Raw genomic sequence first — 20606 nt, 5'->3', positions numbered from 1 at the left:
GAAAGGAACTTACTAAGCCTTGTGCTTATAGATTTCTTTCGTATGTTGCAGATCCAATTAACAGGCATTAGCAAGGGGAGGCAGCAGGAGTGGGCTGAAACTGATGTGTGTGGTGGTGACTTGGTAGAGTCCTGGCCATACAAAATTTTATATGTGCATGCTGATCATTATTTTGTTGAAAACTGTCATGTGAATTGTTTTCTAATTAACCTTATAATCTAGACAATACATGCATATTATGTTTTTATCTATCATATATGAAATCCCTGTCATGTTATATACATTTCATATTTTCCGCTGTAAAGTTTTGGGATTTTCGTATGTGGTATTAGTATGAATGAATGAAAACAAACTGTAGCGTCCGTCAAGGCTCTGTGTAAGGGCGGACGTTACAAACCGATTGAAAAAGGTTGAGACGATTGGAATTGTACACAAATCTTTTTTAAACTTGTTTGAAGTCGACTTGAAGGCTATAAATAAAGGGATAACAAAAGCTCATCTAGGTTAGTAAAACAGGCTTGAAATCTAACATGTTACTCATATTGCTTTTTTTTTTTTGTTTTAATTTATAGTCTTATTACTTATTTGGGCTAAGGTATATACTTGAAGCTCTATTATTAATGCACTCAACGCCTTATGATCGAAATTAATCATTGGGTTTTGATCTTTGGACGAATAGTTTAAGTTAGGATTATATTGAAATTTGATATATGTATTTGAGTTGTGTAGGACTTTGAGAAATACATAAGGAGATGATTTGGTGTGACCAAGGTCAGTTGATGACTTGATCACTCAAGATCCATGAAAATTAGAGAAGGAAGGTGTGAAGAATTCGAGGGACCATAGGTTAAGGAGTATTAGAGTATGTCTTAATTAGAGGAGATAAACCACATGTAAGTAAAGATAGAAGGATGTCATGTGGAGCAAGTTAAGGGTTCTGGTACTTCTAAGAAATAGTTGTTTGGTGAGAAATGATCTCTCAAGTTAGAGGTATCACTCTTGATGAGTTTTGAAAGAATATGTATCTAGGAAAGGATAGATCTTAACATAGGTGGGGTTAATCATTAGGAGGGTAGTAATCACCCTATCAATAGATAGGGGTCATAGAATCATTGTAATCCCCTTTCCCTCATATTGTGCTTGACTTGTAATCACTCCCAAGAGCATGTAAGAGGTTCATTACGTTGTCAAACAAAACAAAGAAAAGAGAAAGCATGTGGTAATTAATTCAAGAGTGATCAACCGACATATCATACATCATTGAGTAAAAGTCAAAGGTTATCAAACCATATTACAACTTATTGTTTGATTTTGTATTTTCTTTTTATATTCTGCTGCATATTTATGTGAATTAAATTTGCTTAGCAATTAGTAAAATTCTTTATTTAATTTCAAAGGGGCTACTTTGACCATATTCCTTATAGTCGCAACACGTTGAAGTTCCATTGGCTGACATCTTCTAGCTACTTTAGCCATAGCTTTTAGCTACTTTGTTTTCATTATAAAAAGTTTTTATACGAGATTTCTTCACCTTTTAAAAATGATAAAAATAATAAATTTTCTACGAGTAATCCACTTTAGGCGGTCCATAAACCATTAAATAGTAATTTGAGAGTTTCAGAAAACATGATTTTTTTTATTAACCCAGTAATACAATCTATTTAAAACATTATTAACGCAACAATATGAGCTGTGATCTCTATTTTTTTCCTTTCTTGAAAACACGCGATAGTAATCTAAATCAACGATCACGGTTCCCATCAAGATACACTCTTGGATATGTCACTAATTGAACCTCCGAATCAGAGTGAAGCAGGATCAGATGGACGAGAGTCGCCTAGCTCCCGGTGCCTGCAATCACAGCAATCGTAAAAAGGACAGTCAGAGGTACTATGACACGACCACTCTGATGCTTAAGTCAGCGAGGAGGAAGAATAAGCGGAAGAAGAAGAAGAAAATGGGTTGGTTATCGCATGCGCGCGTACCTCTTTACATCGGGGAGTGGTCCTTATATAATGTAGAGGAAGAGGTCCTATCACATCTCAATTAATCACATCACATTTTAATTAAAGAAACGTCTTGTCGCTGAACATGATCTTGTCAGAAAAATATGAAATGATCAAGATAAAAGTTCCATCATTGACATACGCTCGTAAGGTCATTTCACACGTGAGTATCAAGGCGACAATCATAATTACGGAGTATGAGACTGTCAGAAGAAATGATGGGAGTGACGGAGTCGGACACCGTGATGGTCATTCGACATAAACCTTAGTCGAATCCGAATGAGGATGAAGTAGCCAAGCCGATTGGGAGACTGCGAGTTCACAGGAGGAGTCGGCCTGTGAGGCGACTCGAATAAGATCGAGTTCCGATCGAGACTGTGCCTTGGACACCGAGGAGTCGACTTCATGAGGAATCGGCTTCATGGGAGGAATCAGCCTGTGAGGCGACTCGAATAGGGGTTCGGCTCAGGGTTGTGCCTTGGATATAGAGGAGTCGGTTCCGTGTTTCATATTCGAATCACGTCCGGATGAGGAGAGACTTGGCTCCCGGGGAAAAGGACCATGAGTCGAGAACTGACTCGGGTCAGTCTTGGAGTCGATAGATATATATGGACTGACACGAAAGTCGGATCGGATGTCAAGCCGCCCCGTCGCTCTCTTGATCCACATGACCACCCATAACAATTACGTTGATAAATATATTATATCGACAAAGATGCTTCCTGAAAATTTTGCTATTCTTATTAACAATTATCTTACACTGACAAGGATAATCACGTTGAAATTAAACCGATTACCAACTTTCACCATAATCCTAAGCGAGTTCACTTCAACCAATCAGAAGGTTGTAGGGCATAGAGACGATATTAACTGACATTGTTTGATAAATTGACTTTTTTATTAAAACAATGATGTTATTTGACTTTTGATCATTTAAATTTCTTCTTTGCTTGATATTTCTGAAACCCTACCAGATTCTACTTACTGGAATACACCAATAGTTCTCATTCAAAGTCAACACTTAATAATGACTAAAATGTTTATCCACAAACAATCTTAGACAATCTCAATCATGCAAAAGATCGTGCTAAAGACCCAATTTTTTCCTTGAAAGTATACATAAATCCCTTAAATTTATCATAGTCTTGAAATTAAGTACATGACAATTATTTTATGTAGCTACTGTAGATTTGCATGTCGTCCTTCTACGCGGGCTCAGACAGAAAGAATCTTACTTATATTCGAGTTACTTCTATATATACCTACATGTCATCCTTCTACGCGGGTTCGGACAATTAGAATCTTTACTTCTATTCGAGTTACTTCTATACCTACACGTCAATATGCATTAATGGGTGTCGGCGTAGCTGATATGACTCCTCCGACGATCAAATTAGTACTAAATTGATAAAAGAAAAATGAAAAGAATGATAAGAACTTGCACCCTTGCGGCCAAGCTTACTTTACCTTAATCCACCTTCACCTATCTTTTATACCAATGAGCCTTGCTGTCCATGTGGGTCACCACGCCCGCTTGCAAATTGCCAAAGGTGTGAGATTGTGTTGGGTGTTAAAGATATGACGTTGGCATCATACATCTGATACTATCTTTTACAGGTGAAATCCATCATCTTAGCGGTCTCACATGGTCGGTCCCACGACTGTTCCGGCTCCTTGCCAACGATAGCCACACCACCAGACAATAGGAGGCCGCATCAACCTGCACTTCCACGTCGATGAAAGAGGCCTGAGGAGACAACAACTGAACGCGAGGGTCAGCGGGGCGCTGGGGAGTCCCGGTGTGGCCACTCCGACACTCAAGTCAGGCAACGAGCAAAGAAGTGTATATTTCAGAAAAATTCAGAGAGTTCCTTGTCATACCTATGGAGTTTATATAGGGGTGGCGGGGTGGTATTTTAGGATCTCGACGCCTGTGATTGGCTATCGATCCGCTGTTGATGTGGTGAGGATAATCTTTGAGGGTTTTTGATTATCCAATGGCTCGAATTTACGGATCTTCCTCTGACGGTTCTGACCACGCGAGTTATCTGCTTTGGATGATTGGGGTTAGGCTGGACCAAGTAAGAGACTTGGTCTGTGCTCTCGCAGATGAGTTGCCGATTTTGGTGGAAAGGTTGGCGTGGTGCTTCGTTGATATATATTCCACAAACGGAGGTCGGGAGTGGCCGATTTGGGGAGGCGCGCTTAGGCTACATATGTACTGGCAGCCTTGTCTTAGTTGGGAGATCTCCGTAGGGTTGTCCGGCGATCCTTGTTGGGGTTATGCCCGGAGGTAGGCGTATGCTGCCAGGACTTTGCCCTGAGGTAGGCATATGATGCCGGTACCTTGTCATGAGGTAGGCATGCCATGCCGGTACCTTGTCATGAGGTAGGCATGCGATGCCGGTACCTTGTCCTGAGGTAGGCATGCGATGCCGGTATCTTGTCATGAGGTAGGCATGCGATGCCGGTGCCTTGTCATGAGGTAGACATGCGATGCCGGTACCTTGTCATGAAGTATAGGTATGCGATGCCGGTACCTTGTCATGAGGTAGGCATGCGATGCCGGTACCTTGTCATGAGGTAGGCATGCGATGCCGGTACCTTGTCATGAGGTAGGCATGCGATGCTGGTGCCTTGTCATGAGGTAGGCATGCGATGCCGGTTCCTTGTCATGAGGTAGGCATGGATTATGAGGTGGTGTATTATCATTGAGAAATGGTTGTCCATTCGGAGAGGAACGCATCTCGTAGACCCAGGTGTATGTTATCCCCTTGAGGAGGTCTACTTTCTACTGGGTCATCGTTTGGTTTGAGGATGAGGTACCCGTACTGCTAGGGGGGGGGAGCTCTTCTCTTAGGGAGATTGATCTTCCCTACCTTCCCCTTGGTATCGAGAAAGTATTACCTCGTATCTATTCTGGACTTCTAGCCCTGCCACGTGTTCCCTCGCCCCAGGGATTATTCACGCCGGATCAACGACCATTTGTGAGGAGGTAAATCGAGAAACTGCAGTTGATCATGACGCAGGATACATCTGATACTATCAGTATTAGGATGGTTACTCATTTGTTGTTGTCTATTTTGTCATTAATAGTTATTGGCAGTTTTATGTTAGAGCTACAATTGACCATGGTGGGACATATGGATTGGAGGGTCTGGCTCAATAAAGATATTCTTGGTCAAAGATGTTCTCGTGATGTGAGTGCGTTGTCTTGGGGACGTTCTTCATCTGAGATGCTCTCGAAGTGAAACCTCTTTTGGGGATGTATTTGATTGAGAATATTTCAAAGTGAGTACACAGTTGGAATCCCATGTAATCTATTTCAGAGATATTTTCAATTGAGGATGTTCGCACGTATAAAAATTTGGGCGTTTTACGATGAATTTTACGATAAATTTTAACAAAATTTATCGTAAAATTATTTAGTGACAAAAATATTTTCGTGGGTAGCTCATGTCATATTCTACGATGAAATAATATTTATTAGTTGTCAAATTTATGATGAATTTAATTTTTATCGAGTTGATCTTATTCTTTTTACTTGTCGTCGGAAGAATGTTACGGATCGAACAATTCTTCGCTATTCACAAATCAAATTCCTATCAACAATGAATATTTCTCCTTCAGAGAAATTTTTGTAAGATGCACAACTTCCGAAAATTTTTTGTCACATCTCTCCAAAACTTAGATGCACACTTTCATAAAGAAAAGAGAGTAGTGGGATAAGTCACGAGGCAAGTAGACGATTTTGGTAACTGCCCACATTTTCCACTACTCCCATTACCAACACTTCTCCCTTCTTAATTTATCAGGGTTGGCACCTTCCCGCTTTTCCCAAGTGCAGTGAGGAGCTTTGGGTGTGGTCAACCTACCTAGCTCAAATTTCCCTAGGGAGGAAGGGAGGATCAGTTGGGCCTATCTTCGGAGGAACTCTTTGACTATGTCAAACACCAATCGTCTTAACCCTTCTATGATTATTGGTGGGATTGTCATCTCTAGGTGGGCTGATAGGTCTCTTTCCTCAGATAGATACCTTTGATCTCCTCAACTTTGTGTGCATTTTCTACTCAATATCTCAGTTTGGCGTTCCCACAAATAATGCTAAAATGTTCTCGTTGAGATTTGATGTTAGGATAACATGGCAGTCTTCATGGATTTGTAGGAATTGTTGGATTTGTCACTTATCGGGTGTGTCACTAATATTGAGTTGATTACCAATCAAGTCGATTATGCACTGGGTCGATTATTGATGACTCAATACTAAATAGATTGGCTTCAGAATGAATATACATCAATAAAATTGAGTTAAAAGGAGAATCCAGATAAATCTCAACTAAATCACTCTGACGTTCAAATCAAATCTCGAATTAAAGTAATTCGAGGAAAACAAAAGTGTAGTCTTGTATGCATACCTTCTTCCCTTTAAGGGTGACCACTATATATTAGAGGGGCGAGAGAGAAAAATTTTATCTCGTTGTTTAGGGTCACGATCTCCCTACATTTTTGGGTTATGATTCATTAACGTTCCCTCATCTTTTTCAGCTCTACTACTTTACACTGTCAGGCATGTAAGTGCAGGACCGATTCACCTCCTGACCCAATCTACGCTCCCTATTGTGATTGGCTCAGCTCTGTAGACCGATCCATCCAGTCGAGGGCTTAGATAAGTCTTCTAGACTCGAAACCAAGCCGAGCATGCTTATGTTGAAGACCTCCTCCCCACATGAACCTCTCTCCTTGTCATTCATTTTGATTATTGAGATATATAAATAATGAAATAATTCTAAAATTCTAGGCATTCAAACTTTTGACATAAACAATCACTAAAGTTGAAATAGTAATAGAAACACTTAAAGAACTTTGAATTGGCTGGATAAGGATGTCACTCCAATAAGATAAGAGCACCATCTAGGATTGGCATTCTCCTCCTCATCAATGTCATGTCATTCTCGTCCATACCACTACAGAAAGCAAATTCAAAAGACATACTCCCACATTAAATTCCATGCACTATCCAATATGATAATATTTTTCTATGATATAATAATAAAATATTTACAAATATACAATTTACAAAAGTAATAATAAGTCGAAGATGACTAAATAAAGTAGTTTCTTTTGGAATTTTAACTAAATAAATTTTTTTTAAAAAAATATTTGTATGCATTTGCTCCATTATTTTTATAGTTTGTTTGGCACGTTGAAATTGAAGCCTGTAATAATTAACGGTAGTCATTAGCCCATGTGACTTTGTTACGTATCACAGCCGTGTTTCATTGGATTACGTCTTACGCGGCTGTTGATTTTACATGTATTACTTTATTAATTAAAGATTGACTTTTTCAGTACCTTTTTGAATTAGACCCGTGTCAACCTTCTTTCTGACTCCAATTGAAATAAATATTTATTTCTAATTTCTTTTATTGTTTATAAAAATCAAATAGGGCAAATTTTCAATGATTTTAAAATCTAAGAATATACTTTTTTGGCTTTTATAAAAAAATAATAAATTTCAACGAAGCACATTTATTTACGGAATTATTTATGCGACTGACCAAAATCCACTAAGGAATCTTCGGGAAGCATTCGAGGCAGCGACCTGGCTGTATGAGGGTCTCGGGAGGGGGCGCATCCACTTCAGCCCTATAAAAGGAAAGGAGGAGAGTTGGGTGGATACTCCTCTCGCGGAAGGTGAAAGCGGCGTGTTTGGGTGCTTGGTGGTGTTCTCGAGGAGCCAGCCCAGATTTTTGGAGGAGTAGGGTAAGTCTCGAGGCAACGTAATCCCTGATTTATTCTCCGGACTGTGGCTGATTTACGAGTTTTGTTATTCACGGAAGAAAAGACAATGGGGATTTTTTTATCGGATTAATCGGCGACTTCTTTCTTTGTATTCGATTAGTTCGAGTGGTTTCACTAGGATTTTGTACTTCCATTCCGATTCGTCTTTGTATCCTCTTTTTTTTCATCGGATTCTTCTATCTTGCGCGAATACCACTGATTATTAGGATTCGTGTAAGTTTGATTATTAGGAGATGCATCTAGTTGCTAAAATGAAGATTAAAGATCCTATTTTCTTCCCATTATTGGCATATGGGTTCTCGGTTTTGACGATTAAAGCCTGAAATGTAACTAATTTTATTGATTGAGGAATTAGATTTTTTTTTCTCAACCAAATAACAAAATAAGCTGCTGCATGCGTTGTGTTCAATTCATTGATTTCATGTGTGTTTAAAGATTCAATATGGAGTGTAGGAGGTAGAGTAGAAGCAAATACGCCTCGAAATTTTAAGAAGAAAAGGGGAGTAAGAGACGAGGAGAAGATGGTAACAAGAACAGTAGACCTGCGTTCCGACACTGTGACCAAGCCAACAGAGGCCATGCGAGCTGCTATGGCGAGCGCCGACGTTGATGACGATGTCCTTGGCGCTGACCCAACCGCGCAGCGCTTTGAAGAAGAGATGGCAAGGATCATGGGGAAGGAGGCCGCTCTCTTCGTTCCCTCGGGCACCATGGGCAACCTTATCTCAGTACTGGTGCATTGCGAGATCCGTGGCAGTGAGGTCATTATGGGGGACAACTCCCACATCCATGTCTATGAGAACGGAGGCATAGCAACTATCGGAGGCGTCCATCCGAAGACAGTGGAGAACAATCCCGATGGCACGATGGACATTGATCGGATCGAAGCAGCCATTAGGCATCCAAATGGTGCACTCTACTATCCTACCACAAGGCTAATTTGCCTGGAGAATACACATGCAAAGTAAGATCTCTCTTTACGTCACGTGTGTATTATGATTTCATAATTTATTATATTAAATTTTGGATTGGTAGATCATATAATTGATTTTTTTTAGCAACACGTTTTTGAAAATTTCAATTAGACAAATAATTTTTGATCTATCTTTCACACTTTGCTGAGCTTGTGAAGCTTTCATCAATAGGCGTGGAGGAAGGTTTATAACTATTACCCTCATTTTTCAGGCTGAAACATGATTGAACCTTTTCAGAACAGTAGAGGCCTTTGAAATTCTTTGTTAACCTATCACATTTGTAAAAGACAGCTGCACGACAAGAAATTTTATCAAACAAGATTGTTATTTGCAAACTACTTTGATCTTTTTAATCTTTCTATATCATTGTCCACATTTTTCTTTAAGTTAAAACTATTACATTTTCTGCAGTTGTGGTGGGAGATGCATATCAGCAGATTACACAGATAGGGTTGGAGAGTTGGCTCGAAAGCATGGCCTGAAACTGCATATTGATGGTGCTCGCATATTTAATGCTTCTGTTGTAAGTATCAACTTCCCTACTAATAGTACTGTGTTTATATGGCTTGCTAACAACTCTCATGACCCGTAAAATGCTTATGCTCAGTAGTTCACTAGAACAACTGCAGATGCAATATTCTTGTTTCCTACTTACTGGTGTGAACAAAAAGAAAAAGTCATGCCATTTGTAAAATATATTTGCTATTAAAAATCTATATATGTATCTGCCAGCATAGTATTAACTATTGTAAATCATAATATCTCAGGCTCTTGGTGTTCCTGTCCATAGACTTGTACAATCTGCTGACTCGGTATCGGTATGTCACAGTTTATTCAGTATTAAATCTTTCAGTTTTCTTTAGTATGCTTCCTCCTTATTCTGGTCATTATACTTTCCATATTGTAAATTGAACCACCCAAGAACCAATTTTTAATTTCTAGTTTTCTGTGGTTTTTAGAGTTGATAATTTGAATTCTTAACTATGATTGCTTCAGGTTTGTATGTCAAAAGGATTGGGTGCTCCAGTTGGATCCGTCATTGTGGGCACAAAGGAGTTCATTACAAAGGTAGATAAACCTATGGGGACCTTTTGTTGATCGTTTTGTGTAATTAACAGGTAATTTTTTTAGGCAAAACGGCTCCGGAAAACCCTGGGTGGTGGGATGCGACAAATTGGAGTTCTTTGTGCCGCGGCTTTTGTTGCTTTACGAGAAAACGTTGTAAAGCTTGAGGATGACCACAGAAAAGCAAAAATATTTGCAGGTTCTTGTTTTCCCCCTTCCCTAATGTCAGCTAGTTGTAATTGTAGTGTTTTACTGGAGAAAAGTTATTGGTGCTGAAATGTATTGAAAGTGTATCATATTATGAATGTATCACGATATGGTTCTAACAATTTCAGATGGACTAAAGGAAATCAAACAATTTCGTGTGAGTGCAAGTTCAGTGGAGACCAATATGGTTGGTATTATTGCCTGGCAGTATTGCCACTTATGGCTCTAAGAAGTTGACATATAATTTCTTCATATGGTAACAGGTCTTCTTCGACATTGTTGATCCTTCAGTGATTTCACCTGAAAGTCTATGTGCAACTCTCGAAAAGTTTGGTGTACTTGCTATGCCAACTAGCTCAACCAGGTGCAGTTTTACTTTCATATCAACACAATCACTTCTTGAAGTTTCAATATCCATCGAATTAACCAATTTTTCTCTCAGCTTGAGGGTTGTCATACATTTCCAGATCTCAGAGGGGGATATTCATTATGCACTGACCTGTATCAAGGTTAATTTACACCCAGATTTTTTTCCCCCTTTTCTTTTTTATGTATGTGAAGATATTTAAATTATATTTTGTTGCTTTTGGGCTTTCTTACAGCAAGCAATTCAAGAGGCAGTAGCTGTTGGAATTGCAAAATGAGGATGGATTTTTCAGTTCTGAAATGATTATGTTAACTCATCTTCTAGACTGGTATCTTCAAATTTGTTCATGTTTGAATGTTGTTGCCAGATTCTGTTAGTGGACGTGCATGAAAAAAACTACCAAATGGCATAAATGCTTAGTGGTTTTAAGTTAAAAATAAGTTGGCCACATAACTTTGAAGTTTTTATTTTAAATTGATTATATAGAGTCTGGTTGGATGTTCTCAATGCTCCTTAGCACTTCTCATATCCTAGTTTGGATTCCTCATTCGAGGGAATCTCTTTTGGGACTACCTCCTCTAGGTCTATGTCCTTAACATTCTCACCATTGAATTGAGAGGAGTAATGAAGTGGTGTTGTAATCTACGACGCCAAGTGGTTTCTTGCGGAGCTCGCTCGACTTTCATGTCATTCACAAAAAAAAAAAAAAAAAAAAAGAAAATAAATCTCAGTTAGTCTCATTGACTATCTCTGAAGGTGATCGGTTCGATCTCATGGGAGTTTTCCACTTACCACTAGAGGTAAATCAAGAAGTGCACGTAACGGTCAATCTAGATGTCCAGTATTTTTGATTGCGCTCTTTATTTTAAAAAAAATCTTATAAATATGTCGTAGTTGGGAATTAAACCATAGGACTTTCATGTCATTCACAAGAATGGATGTCCGGAGGTGTGAGCTTCCATTAGAAAGGAGGAAGAGTCAATGATAGTAGCTCGTCAAAGGTCGTGTTGGTGGCGTCTAGGCACAACAATGAGGGAGAGGAAGGCTAGGATGTTTTGAAAAAATTCACTAATATTTAAATCTCATCCTAGATCATGTATTTATAGGGGGTTCCTCAAATTGTAGCCCTTGGATTTGATCCTTATTAGGATCAATTTTCTTATTTTCTCAAATAATAATTAGTTATTTTTGAAATTTAAAAAAAAATCACAATCTTTCATAACTTTTCTCCCTTTTTCACCCATAAAAAATACTAAGCAAATGAAATGACAATCTTTTATGTTTTTTACCTACATTATGTTTTAAGGGGTTAAAAATAAACATTTGGGTCATGCCAAGCATGCCACAAAATAAGAAAACCCACAGTTTTAAATAATCAAAAAATAATATTCAACTAAAATATCCACTTAAACCTAAAAAAACTTCAAACTTTATAGAATTTTAGTCAACTTAAGCTTAGAATTATGAAATTGAACTTTTTAAAATCCCAACATTTTTCAATTGACATCAATATTTAATTAAAAAAGTTTCTATTTTTAATTTTTTTCCTATTTTTAAAGTATTTTAATTTTTTAAAATTAATTAAATAATAAATTTAGTACCATAGGACCGAGTTTGGGCTCATGTTGGGTAGGATGGAGGCCATTTCGGTCTTTGGTCTATCCTCGAGATAATCTATTTAAAATGGACTACTTGGATCAAATATAAATCATAAACACGACGCAAAAGTTAGCTGATTCAAACTAGATCAAACTTTAATTTTAAAGATAAAATGTAAACTACATATACTTTTATTCTCCTATGCTCTAATGGGTACAAATAAATAACTTAAATATATTTATTATTTTTTCAATATATTTTTATTTTTTTAAAAAAATAAATATAAATAATAATCTTGAATTCCAATCATAACCTAACGTTAAAATTAAGGGTCAAAATTTTTGAATAGTAGAACTAATAGTTTTGAATTATTATCACGTCAAATTAAGCTTAGAATTATTAAATTCAACTATTTTTTATCTAAAAGTTTTTTAATGATATCAATTCTTTTTATTTTAAAAGTTTTTTATATTTTAAATTATTTTAAAAATTAATTAAATAATAACGACCTGAGTTAGGGTTCGTGCGTGTGTGTGTGTGTGTATATATATATATATATATATATATGGTGGCCAAAGCTCCGGAAACCTCGCTCACCAAACTAGATCGATTTGGTTCCTCAGTTCTCCGATCCTCTCACTCCTTCACACAACGAACAACCATCGACATCATCTCCATGGTATCATCGTCTCTCTTCCACGCAAATGGCGCTCATGATATCTTCGAGATCATCGAGAGTGCCATCCTCATCGATCCCTGCCTCCGGCCACCCCGACGAGTTGAAGAGGCAACGGGAAATGATCGCAGACTTGTGCCTCATCGCCCGCTGCCTGCCTTGCCCGCAAGGAGTCAAGGCCGATGAGGATTGTGTGGCAGTGGAAAAATGAGCACCGAAGAGATCATCAGAAAGGAATAAAGTGGAGGACCGATCAATCGCCGACGAGGTCATGTAGATTAAGGACATCCTGTCTGACCATCGCCATTAGGTTTAACTTATTTCTGTACTAGTTTAGGGTTTCTAGTTCTTTATCTTAGCGTTTTGTAGCTTATCTGATGCATACATGAATTCAACATGGTTTAATTTGTTTATGCTCCAGTTTAACACATTGACGCACGTAGGATTGAGATGAACACTAGAGGACGAATAATGCGTTTGTCATTTATTCACAAATTCATGAAAACTACCTAGAGTTAAGAAATGTAACAGAAATAAATGATAATATTTTATTTTATTTAGTTCATAGTCACTGGCTGCTACTCCAAGGCCCACGATCTTTGATCATTTCTGACGAACAATCCACTATCAAATTCTCCTCTTACGAGAGAGAGTTTTCGCTTTTTATAGAATCTTAGGACCAGTAAATTTTTACCATCTTAAAGAGTTAAGTACAACAAAGTGAAATAATATTACCAACAGAAGATTAAAAGATGAGCGTAGGTGTCGGTGCAGCTTCTCGGTGTTACAACGATATTTCAAGAGCTTCGGTTGTGCACAAAATGATGGAACTCCTTTCGGGCACCTCCACTTCATCTCATCGATCCACTTCCGACACTGACTCGACATCTTCCAAATACCGATATCCCTTCTAAGCGCCTGAATGCTGACGTGGAGGTTACCAGATCAATTTTAACTCCACTGTGCCTTATCTATCTCTGACCACTTGGAGTCTTTCCGGGCGCTTAGAGGGTAAGGTGTCATGACCATTGGAACTTGCCACCTCATCTGTCACGTCCCGAGAGACAATCGTCTGAAAAATTTCGGCAGCATCTCCCTAATAACTATGACAATTCCCTGAATACATGTATATATAAATGTCCACACGGCCTATCCATACTACATAATATGGATTTATGTACAACTAAATAATAAAAAATGTGACCCACTCGGCCACTCACACATCATAATGTAAGCATAACAATGTAAATTTAAATCTACACAACTACTAACGAATAAACTCGAAAAGTAAAGAAATCCAAAGTTACGCATGCGGAAACATAAAGGGTACAACTATAAAATCACGGATAAGAAACATTCTATATTCTCAAAACACCGATACGAATCATAAATCCAAAAGTAAAGAAGATAGAATAGAAAGTGTCACAACTCTATACTAATATATCCACACACAAAGACATAACAAATATCCTCTGCTGTGAGATGGCGTGACTGGCAGGATCTCCTCTACATCAGCTGTAATCTCCTATCTGATATTTGGGAAGACAAAAAAATTCTAGGGTCTAAAGGGTGAGTACAGAATACTCAGTGGATAATAAGAAAAAATAGTGCATGATTAAAGTATATAATCAAGAGCACAGGTATATAACAATAACAGGAATCAACATGTGATCAATAATAATCTACATGTATATATACCAAAATGGATCTCATAAAATGCATCAATCCATATGAATGATCATGTCATGCCGATGTATCAATTAATAAACAATCATGTATACATCCACATTCCAATGCAATATATATATATATATATATATATATATATATATATATATATATATATATATATATATATATATATATATATATATATATATATATATATATATATATATATATATATATATGCACAGTTTGATACATAATATGAAGCACGCAATATAATGCAAGCATATGCATGATGCAGCTGCCTACACTCGCTCCAGTACTCATGTGTCTATATGAGACTGAGGGTGTCCGACATCCAAATGGTCATACATCCAGCCCTACAATAAAGTGGCTTGGTGACCCAACAGTTAGTAGCTATCTATAACTACGTACATCCTATAGTCAATGTCTGTCTTCTAATACTCATCTCTGAGTTTCACTCCCATACTCTCCGAGTACCACTCCTGGCCGGTGTCAAGGTCAGCACATTGACTGGCTACGTACACTGCCATACAGCCACCATCACCATGATGGAAATAGGGGAACCATAACCACCTATATAAGCATGCCACTACAGACCAACTAACCATAACGATGGTCCCACAACATTAAGATTTTCAATCGTTATTATGCATCATGATGTGATAATCAAACCACAGTAATCAACATCTACCATGCTAATCAACATGCGTAGGTAATAAGCCCTAATGATCACAGGTATCATAGCAAAGATAATAACCTCTAATGATCACAGATGACATAAGCAAAGATAGAGACAATAATCCCATAGGTCAAAGGATTTATATAACAGAATTGATAATCCAAGATCAAAAGAAATAACGGTAAGCATGGTATAAACATGAGTAACATAAGTGTTTAATCTACAAACAGGTATGGGAATGTGATCAATAGACTAATCAACAACAATAGAAAAGGAAAACATGCACTGAAAATAGAATAGATTTGTATTGACCAAATACAGAAAATTATCCACCTGATATATCATAACTCAACCAATAGAACCCCCAGAAATATCCTCGTATAGTATCAAAATCCTATAATCACTCAAGGTCCTGCAAGAAGAATAATACCATCTTAAATGCAATGATATACAAAGTCTCCTATCAAGAAAAACCCTAGCTTACAGTTTAAGAGTTAGTTTAACCCCATTCAAGTAACCTAACTCAGGTTAAACTAATCTAACTATTAGGTTGTTATTAACAGAATTTAACTAAATAATTAATTAGTTGTATTACTTAAAGTAATTAGGACAACTAACTTCATGTTTAATCAAACTCAAGCTAATCAACATTTGGCTAATAAACCCCATTAGTTTAATCTTGCCTGATTAGGTCCATAATTGTAAGAATGGTTTGAAATAGATCAATCCAATTGGAGTAGACCTAATTCCAACCTAACTTACTTGAAACCTAATCCTATTAAGATCATAATTCAGATTCAACATCATAATTAAACATAATTATGAACTTAATCTAATCATCAAGAATCTAACTTAATAGATCAACCCAACGGAAACCTGATCTCTTCTCAATATCTTAATAGCTACGAACAAGAGAATAGAACTAAGCAAACCAACATTCTCACTACATCACAATCATACCATAATTCCCAGCAATCCCCTAAATTTGTGGCTAAACAAGAGTTAACTGAATCAAGAATGCTTACCTGAGAGAAAACCCTAGAATACCAGCTTAGATGCCGGCTCTACCTCAATTAAGAATCAACAACAAGTAATGCATCCACTCCAAGAAATCACAATGAAGGAACCGAAGCCTCTGCCGAAGCTACACATAGAAGGAGAACGATAGCAAGGCTGGTGATTCCGGCGCCGTTCTGCCTCATGTTATACAGAAGCCTCCAAGCCTCCTCGGTCGTCGCCCCTCTCGCGTGTGCGCTCCCTTCTCTGTCACCTGGAGGAAGGTTGAAGTAGGAGAGAAGTGAACATGTATTAGATCCTTTTTCCCTTTCTCCTGCGTGCTCCCGAGCCTGGACCGCCGTTTACCCTATTTCCTCACTGCCGCTACCGTTGTCGCCTTAGTCCACCACCAGCCAGCTAGGGTTCTGGTGAAGGGTGAATTCACTGCCACTTTAGGGTTCCCAAAACCCTAATTGTTGCTGTCGAACGGTTCACCCGAGAAGCTTTGCGGAATTCTTTGTTGACGGAGAAGTTGCAGGTGTTTTCAAGATTGTGGTAGATTGTAGAAGGCCGTGTTGTGTGCCTATGACGTTTCTATTTCTCAGAAAGTGTTTCGGTGATTTTTCCTATCATGGGGTGGAGAAAAATATGGATTGCATCCCTACTTATGATGAATGGGTATTATCACAGATTTATGATAACTGTTTAAAAATAGGGCATGCAAATTTTTATGAAAATTACATAATAAATATTTTAAATTCTAAACATGAATATGTAATCAACCAGCCTTGGTTGTGTCTACTAGTATGGTTGATGATCTTGTTGAGGATATGTTTGAAGATTTACTCTATCCTGCTATTGATGATGTTGTGGAAGGATATGTAGGGACTCATATTATGGTGACAAGGTCCCAAGAATCATCTCCTTTTGTTCCACTACTACTCGATGTTACGGATAATGTAGGATTAGGAGCTTTTGAGAAAGTTAGTGTAGGGACTTGCGCAATAGAGGCCAAGCCCCAAGAATCACTTCTTTTAGTTGATCCTCCACCTGCACCACAGTACACCCTATCCTCAAATATGTTTGATGACTTACTAAACTTGGTGATTGGTAAAGACACAATTTCTTTTGATATACCTATGTTTACCAATCTATCTTTTCTCAAGCATATTTGTGGTAGGAAATTTTTTTATTATAATTCTCATACAAACTTTTCACAACTATTATATGGGATCACTAGTAGTAACCATTTGTTTTTGAGCATATTTAATGACATGCTCAGGACCCTCAACCGTAGGATTCTGAAGTATCTTACACCTCCATGGTCGAGGTTTAAATAATGCAAATAAAGGTCAAGCTAAAGACCTTAAACAAGCGCTTCTTGGGAGGCAACCCAAGTTTCCTTCTTTGTTTCCATTTTTTGTTTCTTTCTTTATTTTCTTTTATACTTTATTTTGTTTTCTAACCCATAAACTCTCTACTTACTTTTTCTTGTTATATCTTCTTTTGAAGGTTTCATGGATATGGAGAAGTGTGCTTACCTTGAGGAGAGGGAATAGATAACTGAAAGACTTGAACATCTTTTGAGCTCCGTTGGGTAATTTCTCTCCAATAATATTTCTTCTCCATTAATATTTTTTATTTTCACTGAGACATAGAAAAATGTAAGTCTGAGGGGATGTACATATTTTTGGGTTCTTAGTTAGATTTAGTTATATTTCTTTTGGTTTCTTCATGCATAATAAATTTTTTCAACTAGTGGCATCACTTATCATATCATTGATGGTTTGTCTTCTGCAAAAATGCTAGCACACTTATTTTAGATTTCATTGATTTGATGTTTGGAGCTAGTATGTTTGGTGATCTGATTTTTCCTATCATTAGTAGCATGAAGTGAGCTATGTTTTTATTGAAAGAATTTGAGTTTTGGCCTAGTTTTAGGATCTCTCTACACTATGCCTAGGTTTGATAGTAGAAAGTCTGAAATTAGTCATGATTCATAGAACCATTAGTACTTGTGCTTCTAAGGTGATCTCTCAATTGCATTTTGGTTACTGGATAAATTCGGATCATGGAAGCTCATTTGGAAAAATCAAGATCCCAAAATAATAATTCTACAATGGGTGCAACTCCTTCTTATGTTCGCAATACTTTGCTAAAAAAAAGAATAAAAAAATAGTGTCGTGAGTGGAAACTGACTAGATACCCCTTTGAGACCGATAAGGGTTACTGGGGAAATATCTATCATGTTTCTCTTGATACCGAGTATTCCTTTGAGACCTTGTGTAGATGGTGCGAAACACCTTTTTGAGAGGGATTAACCATGCGTGTGGCAGGTAAGTATTTATCGCCAGAAGCATAAGGAAAAATGATTAGATGACGACTTGACTTTAAGCAAGGTTTGACACTTTAAAATCCATGGCCACTTTTTGCACTGAGCACGGAGAACTAACTCTTAGGCCACTTTTTAAGTAATTTTGATATCTAGCTCACCAATGATACTATATGATAGGATTGGTTGTGATTCACTAGGGATTATGATGCTTTATTCTTTCAATTCATGAATCTGGATACAGGTTTTTGCTTGAGGACAAGCAAAAGTTTAAGTCTGGGGGTGTGATGAGCGTAGGTTATATATGATTTTTAACCTTGTTTAACGCTCATCTACTTGTAATTCATTGCATATGATCTACTTTATCACACCTTATTTCTTTATTATTACATGTTTCTACTCCTTTTGCTCGGAGATCTGCTCTTTGTATGTTTTTGATTGACAGGATGTGATTTAAAGCTAAAATGATGCATATTTGATGGTGGAGCAAGAAGTGGAGAAAAGAGACTCGCACTGGCCGTGCTCATCATCACGGGCGGGTCTCCTATGCAGCAAACACGAAGAAATGGAGGAAAAGGAACAACAAAGCAAACACGGTCATGCCCGCAAAAACCTCAAGGCGAACTTCCAAGCCGTGTCTTCTATCTAGATAATTTTGCAGACTAAAAGTAAAATGGGCATAACTTTCAGCTCAGATTGATCCACGGGTCGTGCCACCTATCAAAATGAAGATAACTTCAAGATCTACAACTTTTCTTCAGGGTGTACAGAATGATTCCTTCTCTAGGCCATGCTAAATAGCACGACCGTGCCTCCTAACTGCTGCCGCGCTGGGTGCTCTGCCCAAACTGCAGACTAAACTTTGAACCATCATAACTTTCAGCTCAGATGGAGTTATGGGTCAATCCACCCACCAAATTAAAGATAATTTGATGCTCTACAATTTTGGTTCAGAGTCCAATTAAAGAAAATGGGGTTTATTGGGCGAAAAACTCATTGAGGCAGAGCCCTATAAACCAGGGAAAATCTGGGCAGTTTTGGGGGAGTTCATGCCGAGTTTTTTTCGACCGTTTCATAAAACACGACCATGTCGTTCCATGAAACACGGCCGTGCCAGCAGAAATTTTGCTCCAAACTTCTCGGCCGTGCCATGAGACACGGTCATGTCGCTCCAAACTTTTCAGCCGTGCCACGAGGCACGGTCATGTCTCCCTTGGAAGCCTATTTAAACATCTTTTGCAACCCTTTTGGAGGCATCTGGGGAGAGATCTAGGGAAACCCCAAGGTCTTGGCTTGGGGGCTGCACCTCCCCTCTCTTGGGGAGGCCCTGAACGCTTCATCTTCGCCGATCCATCTTCGCCGATCCATCCTATTCCAGAGCAAGAAGATCTTCCAAGGATTGCCTGAGCATCAAGATAAGTTTTTCCCTCTCTTGTGGATGATGATTTTCATGCTTTCTTGTTGTAGCCTTCTTGTAATGGAGTAGATCATTGAGTTTAGGATGTAGGATGAACATTAATGTAATGATGGTGATGTAAGAACTAGTTCATGTTATTTTTCCCTATTCTATGAAGTGTTTATTCTTGTTTCATGTATTGTGTGCCTTGAATGTGTTTAATATGTTTGTGTGAGCATAAGTACATGATTATGAGGGGTAGACTACGGTGTAGGGAGATCTTAGGATCGTATGACCGGGGTGCCTTGTGACAGGAGGTGAACCTTTTTAACCGGACTTTCCGAGGAGATCCTTACATGGTGGTAAATTCCCATAAGGGATAGCTAACGACTATTGATGACTAGGAAGGGGTCCTTAATTGGGTACTCGATGACAGAGGGTAGGATACCAGTAGTATTACTGGAGTGCCCGGTGACAATGAGAGAGCTATAGAACCAGGCTATCTAGGTATCATCCGAACTAGTAGTCGTAGCATTAGAGGGTAATGATTTAATTCCGATGAAGCCTGACGAGGTCTAGTTGGTATCTTGGTTAGAATCCCTACAAGATGATAAACATGAAGAGTAAGAGAGTAAACATGGATTAAGGACGTCGCCTAGCATGAATGTGAACCCGAATTCCTAGACTCATTCATCTCATCCATTTCCTCCATCTCGTTCTATAAACCCCCAAGGTAATCTCTCTCTCTATACCCAGTCCACAATTCTCGACTTTTTCGCTTCCCTTAGAGTCTGGATAACTAGCCTTGTGACATC

General features: G+C 38.1%; 1 protein-coding gene across 1 annotated transcript; it reads left to right on the top strand.

The window, feature by feature from the left end:
- Positions 1-7633: 7633 nt before the first annotated feature.
- Positions 7634-10928, top strand: LOC141833826 (low-specificity L-threonine aldolase 1-like). The gene is made up of 10 exons (XM_074721324.1): positions 7634-7769; positions 8262-8772; positions 9194-9305; positions 9550-9600; positions 9779-9850; positions 9914-10046; positions 10183-10241; positions 10318-10418; positions 10497-10563; positions 10657-10928. The coding sequence occupies exons 2-10, from the start codon at positions 8330-8332 to the stop codon at positions 10696-10698; spliced, it is 1080 nt and encodes a 359-aa protein (XP_074577425.1). The 5' UTR covers positions 7634-7769; positions 8262-8329; the 3' UTR covers positions 10699-10928.
- The last annotated feature ends 9678 nt before the right edge of the window (positions 10929-20606 follow it).

The sequence above is a fragment of the Curcuma longa genome, chromosome 8, assembly GCF_044706935.1.
Source record: "Curcuma longa cultivar G26 ecotype Majalengka, Jawa Barat chromosome 8, ITB_CL_G26_1.1, whole genome shotgun sequence".
Classification (NCBI taxonomy): Eukaryota; Viridiplantae; Streptophyta; class Magnoliopsida; order Zingiberales; family Zingiberaceae; genus Curcuma; species Curcuma longa.
Note: the sequence above shows the minus strand (reverse complement) of the source record. Positions and strands in the feature narration are given on the sequence as shown.